Raw genomic sequence first — 7,996 nt, forward strand, 5'->3', positions numbered from 1 at the left:
TGAACTCTAGCTAATGCTGCACCATTGTCAAATGTCAGCAGTAGAGTGGTTAGAAATCATCACTGCCTCTACGGAATGCAAGACCTTGTTGTGGAACGGAGGCGCACACATAAGTAAAACATCGACATAAGAGGGTGTATGTGTCAGAACTGTTTCTGTGGGAGTGAAAGGAAGTCAAGTCCTGATCACAACAGACCATAAAGGAAGTCAATACTGGAGGATGCCACTTCTCATTGCATGAAATCATTGCTCCCAGACATTGTCTAGAGTGCAGGCGAAGGGGAATTAAAAAACAAAAAACAACACAAACCAAAAAAAAAAAAAAAAAAAAAACTACATTCTTAAGAATAGATGGCAGGCAGGCAGGCAGCCTAGCTTGCCGTCTGTAAACTCAGACTCTCAACCGATGGCTCCTTACCTTTTGGCTGTATTCAGCTCCACCAGCTGATCTGCTCTCGTACTTAGGAGCTTCAAACACACTCCTCAGCTCGTTGAGGGCAATGGAAAAACGTTCAATCCTGCGCCGACTAGTCAGGGAATCCTCCTTGAGCACTTCAGGCCGGCTGCACTCCCTGGGGAGGTCACACTCCTGCTCAGAAAGCTTGTCTTCAGGCTCAGCAGTAAGCATCTCTTCCCTAGTACTGCAAGGCAGACATAAGGGATCTGGAGGTTCTGGTGCTGAGAGCACCTCTCCTTTGGGCTCCAGCAATTTACTTTCCCGATGCTGGAAGTGCCTGCAGTGGCTGCCCACAGGACACTTGTTTTTTGGGTAGTCACTGGATTCCCATTTCTGCCTCAAGAGGTTGAGTGAGCCCTTCTGAATCGGGAACATGGGTGGCTCCAGGTTATCCTGAAAAGTCAAGAGTCATTCCGTCAAAAATGTGCTCAGATGTCTGAGTCGTTTTCAAAAGGTCCTATTTAGGAGCACCAATCATGTCTTGTTATATAATTTCTGGCTTTTATTTGACCCTGTAGTGCTATGTGAATTAAACTAGACACATTATGGAGAGGATTGGATATAGAAACATGGCTAAATGACCAGAAGCTGAGTGTGATGGAGCACACCTGTTATCCCAGTTCTTGGGAGTCAGAAGTAGAAAGATCGCAGGTTTGCTAGCAGCCCCAGCAACATAGTGAGGCCCTCAGCAACTTAGTGTGAACTTGTTTCAAAAGAAAATATAAGATAGGGCTGAGTTTGCACCTCAGAGGCAGAATATCCTGGGCTTAATCTCAGTATAGAAAGAAAAGAAGGAAGGAAGTAAAAAGTTACTTTTTTCTTCTTCCTACAGTGTGAAATTAGCTTCCCTAATTTACTGTTTAGTATATTCTGAGCAAAGTGCAATTCCTGAAAAAGGCAATGAAATAAACGAGGTCACCTCCTGCCTAGAACAGTTGAAGATTTTCTTTCAAATAATTGGTGTCTGCAAATATCTTACTTCAGAACTAATAGAATAATAGCTTAAAGTTATTAATTTTTGCCTTAATAAGGCAAACACTTAGATAATCACTTTCTATGTATACCTCATTGTATTCCCAACATTATCCACAGGAAAGTTAGCTGTCACTATTATTAATATTCTACAGGTAGAAGAATGATTTGCTCAGAGTTCTCCATGACAAAGCCTGGATTTCAAATACTGTAACTCCAGAATCTTTCCTATTAACCCACTAAAGTTTAAGGTCTCTTTTCAAGCATCCAGTGCTCATGTGCACATTTCATTGTGACACCGGAATCTTACCCCATTTTAGAACATAGATTCCCAAAGCCTGTGATACTGCCCTCCTGGGGGGGGGGGGGCTAGAAAAAAATATAGATACTGGAAAATTCCAAAATGTTGTTCTTTTTATTTGCTTAAGGAAAGTAGATTTCTGGGATAAGGGAGAGGGCTGATTTTTTTTTTTTTTTCTGAAGGTGTGGTGTTAAGCCAAAAATCTTGGGATTCTATGTTCCAAGGTTTTGTGGCAAAATGTGCTCTTATCAGAAACACACAAAGACACATACATATTATTATTATTATTTATAGTCACTCAGAGATAGAATTGTTCTATCTCTGAGCTTCACTCCAAGCTCTTTTCTAATTTTTATTTAGAAACAGGGATTCACTAAGTTACTGGAATGCCTTGCCACGTTGTTGAGGCTATTCTCAAACCTACAATCCTCCTGTCTTAGCTTCCCAAGTATGTGCCACCATGCACAAAAATGTACTGTAATTAAAAAAACAAAAACAGAAGAATGGGTTTTGAGTGTTTTCACCATAAATAAATGATAAATTCTTTAGGAGATAGGTATGCTCATCCTACTTTGAATACAACACATTGTATATATTTCTCAAAACACAACATGGTATGCCATATATAAAATTTTTATATATCAGTTAAAAAGTGTCAAAAACCTTCCAGTATGTTTTATACCCCTTGATGACTAAGATTCCCAGCTCTATCTCTGGCCAAATCAAAATAATTTTAATTACTGAAAAATTGCTGAAATATTTATACCACTCATGAGTCTTTTAGATCAGAGAGAAGAAATGGGGTGTATCAAGGCACAAATTCATAGACTAAACAGTCTGGAAAACTTGGATTTAATAGCATTGCTAATTAATAAGTTTGGATTAGTCACTTATTAAGGAAAGTCTCCATTAAACAGTAGCAATCAAATAAGACCCAAATATCTGTTTGAAAACCTGATCAGCATATGCTGAGGATTTAGTCAACATATGCTATTAATATGTGCATCACGTGGAAGTAAATGGACCACAGAAAAGATCTTGTTAGCAAGGGAATGTTGGAGATACTTTCACAGCTGTTAGTAGTGACCCTGTGAGGTTATTTAATGAAAAAGTTATTTCTGAACCAACCTTGCACAGTAGGAAGAGAAAGCTGAAAAAAAGTCTGGCCAGGGAAGAAAGCTACATTCTTCTATAGAAAATGAGATCCTTATAATGTAAACCAATTTGGACCATCTGGTTCTGGATCAAGATGAGACAGACATATACTCCTCGATTTCTGCCACTGAATATAAGCCAGGGAACTTTAATAAAGATATAGGAAGCCATTGAAATCAGAGAAAAGTCAAATTGCCAAGGGACCTGAAATCTGAAGAACATGGTTGTGAATTCCCTGAATTTTCTCTTTGCTTTGTATTTCCAGCACTTGGTGGTTTGAAGAACTAGTAACCCATAAACCCCAAAGGGAGAAGTTAGGTAACCTTTGCCAGGAAAGTTTTTCTTTCTACAGCCAAAGAAGCAAGGAAAGGGCAAGCTAGAAAGATGAAAACTTTCAGCTGTAACTGCCAGACTCAGGGCCAACACCATGCAAAAACTGCAACAAAAACTTAGTGGGGAGCAGGAGCAGGATTTCTATTCCTACTTGAAGGTAACAAAGCCATTCTCAAAGGTGTCAATAGAGGCCATCCTCTGACTCTGGTTAACCTAATGGTAATAAGACATTTCTCCACTTCCCTTTTTGTGTCAAAAGACATTTGAAGATCATTCAGTGGGAATGAGGTTTCTCTGCTGGAGAAAGCCACAAGGATATCTATACAGATGAGCCTCTCCTTATCCCAGCAGCTAGGATGATCTTAATGGATAAACAGTAGGGAGCCTGAAATCCCATCTCCACCTAGCAGCAAAGAAGCACCCCACTCCAGGGAGTCGAAGGAGGTCAGTTATGGAAACTGGACTTCCACAGCCATTTGGCAATAATAGGGCAACTGCCCTTCTCATTTTCAGAAAAAGACTTAAGAAAGACCCAGAGCCTCAGAATATCCAGGATACAACTGAAAGCCACTCCAGTCAGGAAAATCTAAACTTGAACGACAAAACAATCAATTGACAACTTTGAGATGACAAAGTTATTAAAATCAGCTGGCAAGAGGTCTGTTTGTTTGTTTGTTTGTTTTGGTAAGACATTGAACCCACGGGCATTCTACCTCTGAGCTACAACCTCAGACCTTTTTATTTATTTTATTTCAAAACAGAGTTTCACTAAGTTAGCCTCGAACCTGTGATGCTCCTGGCGTTACAGGAAGATTTCATGTACTAGGATTACTGGTGTTTATCGCAGACAAAAGTTTTAAAGTAGCCAAAATAAAGTCGCTGTAATAAGAAACGATTAGCATGCTTGAAAGAAAAAAAATTAAATGGAAAGACAGGTAAAAGGGAAGATAGGAAATATAAATGGGCATTTTAGAATACAGATAGAAATTACTATAATTTTATTTTTATACTCTTATTGGTGTATAGTAAGTATATAATATAGTAAAACTCAAAGTGATATGTTCATACATACACATATTTTTTGCTGAATTTCCCTTTGCATCCTCACTGAATGGTATCATTGGGATGAAAAGAACCAAAAGAATCAGTGAACTTAAAAATAAAAATTAAAATTACCCAATCTAGCCGGGTGTGGTGGTGCACAATTGTAATCCCCGTGCTTGGGAGGCGGAGACAGAGGATCGCGCAGGTTCAGAGTCAGCCACGCTGGCTTAGGAGACCCTGTTTCCAAATAAAAATATAAAAATAGGTCTGGGAGTGTAGACCGGAGGTAGAAGGGTTTCCAGGAACCCCAGTACCACCAAAAAATAAAAAATAAAATAAAATTACCCAATCTCAATGACACAGGGATAAATAGAACCTTATAGACTAGTAGGACTATAAAAATATCTAACATAGTCACTGAAGATATAGAAAAATAAGAGAAAGAAGATGTTCTTGGCAAATCATTCAAAGAAATAATGACTAAAATTTTCCTGAATTTGTTAAAAGTTGTAAAGCAATAGATTCAAAGAGCTGAACTAACTTCCATGACACATCATATCAAATTTTAGGAAAACACTATTTAAATTCTTAAAGCAATGAGAAAACACCTTACTTATAGAGGAAAAAAATGTCAAGTGACAGCAGATTTCTCATCAGGACCCATGTAGGTTAGAAAGAAGTGACACAGTATTTTTCAAGTGCTAAAAGAAAATGATTTCCAGCCCCAAATTTTAGGTCTAGAAAAATTGTCTTGTAGGAATGAAAAGAAAATAGACATTTTCAGCCCAAGAAAATATGAGAGAATTTGAGGGGAGTTTTCAAAGAACAAAGGAAATAAAAAAGTATGGAATATTAAGAAGGAGGATAAAATAGAAATAATAAAATTATGAATAAATATACTATTCTTTATTTTTCTTGCTGAATTTTCCAAATTATGGTTGAGAGAGAAGCAGAATGTATGTTGTCTCATGCAGTTTTCAATATATTAAAGGAATAACTTAATACAGTTACATTATAACTAGAGAGGTGAAAGGAATAAAGGAGGTAAAGTTTCTATACTTAAGCCAGTAAAATGTTAATTCTTGCCAGGTGTGGTGGCACACACTTGTAATCCCAGCATTCGGGAAGCAGAGACAGCATTCGGGAAGCAGAAACTGGGGGATCTTGGTTTGCGGACAGACTCAGCTACTTAGTGAGGCACTTTGCAATGCAGTGAGATCCTGTTTCAGAAATAAAAAGGACTAAAAATAGAGCTGGAGGTATAGCTTAGAGGTACAATGTACCTGGGTTTCATCCCCAGGACCACACACACACACACACAAAAAGCTTAATCTTATTTGTGATAAGTTACATATACAGAATATAAAATTTAGAGAATCTATCTAAAAACCCATCACATAGGATATATGTTAAAATGACTATAGATAAATCATATATTTTAAGAAACAAGTTACTTATAGAATAACAATAAAGAAAAAAGGAACACAGAGAAAACTGACAAAAATAGCAGACTTTTCCTATTATGTCAATTGTTACATGAAATATAAATGGTCTAAATAAACAAATTTAAAGGTAGTGATTTTAGTGTAGATAAAAATATTACCCAATTCTACACATAAAGATATTAGACTGAGTGAACATAGCCAAGTTCAAAAGGTGGAAAACTATATAGTTCTATGTGTATAACATTATTATGATGGTGGAATTATAAATATGAAGAACAGCTCAGTGGTTGCTAAGGATTATGAATTGGGGGGTAATTACAAATGGATAGCATAATGGAGATCTATGTGGTAGTAGAAAAGTTCTGCATTTTGACTGCTGTACTGATTATAAATGGTATGACAGTCTCTATACATACATATTGTACCAGTATCAAAGTCCTGGTCTTTATAATGTGCTATAGTTATATAAAGTATAATTAATAGAGAAAATTAAATAGTACATAAGATCTAATGTCTTTGCAACTTCTTGCAAATTTATGATTTAAAAAAATTTGTATTGGTGCATTATAGGCATACATCTTAAGAGAGTACAAAATGGTAAAGGCACACATGCACACATCACTCATCTGGCCCTTACCCAGTTGAATTTGTAATTATTTAAAATTTATTCAAGGTAGAATGTTAGAGACAAAACAGATGAGTAATTTGATGGTCTTTTCTCCAAGTTTTATTCTACTTGTAGAAAAAGCTGGGAAACATAGGCAGTTGTGCCAGCGTCCAGATTGCACAGGGCACAAGTGGCAAGGCAGGGTGCCATAGAGGCCAGTATCAGGAGTGAGAAGCTGCATGCCTGTGTCAGTTATCAGTGTTCTTCAGAAAATAACACAGAAGTACATGGACAAATAAGTTTAAGAAACCTGATATATACCTCATCTGTGAGAATTACAAGGTATTTTCATGTTAATTACTATGAAAAGCCCTTCAGAAAATTAATTTAAGATTGTTTTAAATGCATTTGACTACAGAATATTTTATCATAAATTGCCCATAATATCATCAGGTGTTGTATTTCATTCAATCCATTTTTATAATATTGACATGAGGGCAAAAATAACTAATTATAAAAGGCAAGCCTCAGTTCTCTTAGTATGTGTGTATGTACACTATATATATATATATATATATATATATATATATATATATATAATGTTAATATAATGTGCAATAGATATATTTATATATTTATTATTCATTATTTGTATTCATGACTTTGTCAAGTTCTTAAAATGTATTTATGTTAATCATTATTATATTTAACAAACTACTTTTTTGGTATTTTAATTCAATTAGAAGCTAACTAGCATCTGTCAAAGACTACCTGATAAGCTGCAAGTTACATATAAAATTGGAAGACTTTCCCAACCTTCAGAGAAATGCCTGGTAATTCAGGTTGGTGGTATGTATGAACAGATGAAAATATATGGGCATTTTAAAATGATGTTCTTAAAAGCATATAATTTTTTGTAAAAAAGATGAGTTGAAATGAGCGAAGGGCCACCTGGGTTCTATCTTGTGACCATTATTCAAAAGTTGCCCATTGTTTATAGTATCTCCTTCTTCCACAGGCACTGAAGCAAATGCTGACTTTCATAAGATTTCCTTCTGAGGCCTGTCGCTGGGTACAAGGGGGCCTGTTTGTCACCTCATCTAGCCACTTGGGTGCACGGTATTTAAGAAAAGCTTGAGTTCAGGACCCATGGACTTCGATCTTCTCCATCAGGTGGTCAACCTCACTGAGTTAAACTTCAACATGTTGAGTCATTGAGACCGAGGATGAATGATGTAAACTGCGGCAGGATGAGATTAAAAAATGTAAATGGAAGTTACAATATTAAGACCTAGAGAAAAGCACTGGAGTGTAACACAGCCAACACTGGCCTCCCAATACAAGTATTGCTATTTTGGACTGCCATATATATCAGTGCATAAAATGTCTTGGTTTTAAGTAAATAAACTCTACATTTCATTTCTTTAACAGGAGAATTACAAACAAAAATTATAACATGTCTAAGGTATAAAAGTATTTGACTCCTAATTTATTTGGTAGGGGATGAGTTGTATAATTTCAAGGATTACCAGCTCTGATTCTCCCCCTTCATCCTCTCTCATCTTTTATCTCCATTTCTTTCAGTTTGTTGAATTTCTTCTACTTTTTCTTCCTACCATAGATCCTTTGAAATGATGTTCCCTCTGCTGGAGTGCTCCTCCTCCTCCAGGTCACCTGGTCAT

General features: G+C 36.5%; 1 protein-coding gene across 1 annotated transcript in view; it reads right to left on the reverse strand.

The window, feature by feature from the left end:
• XIRP2 (xin actin binding repeat containing 2) overlaps positions 1-832 on the reverse strand; it is a gene marked incomplete at both ends in the record, with an annotated part of 329,668 nt that extends 328,836 nt beyond the window's left edge. Inside the window, one exon of the mRNA XM_080689963.1 lies at positions 419-832. Coding sequence (XP_080546089.1) covers positions 419-832 — 414 coding nt within the window. The remainder of the gene's footprint in view (positions 1-418) is intronic.
• Between the last annotated feature and the right edge of the window lie 7,164 nt (positions 833-7,996).

The sequence above is a fragment of the Muscardinus avellanarius genome, assembly GCF_963383645.1.
Source record: "Muscardinus avellanarius genome assembly, chromosome: 2".
Lineage (NCBI taxonomy): Eukaryota > Metazoa > Chordata > Mammalia > Rodentia > Gliridae > Muscardinus > Muscardinus avellanarius.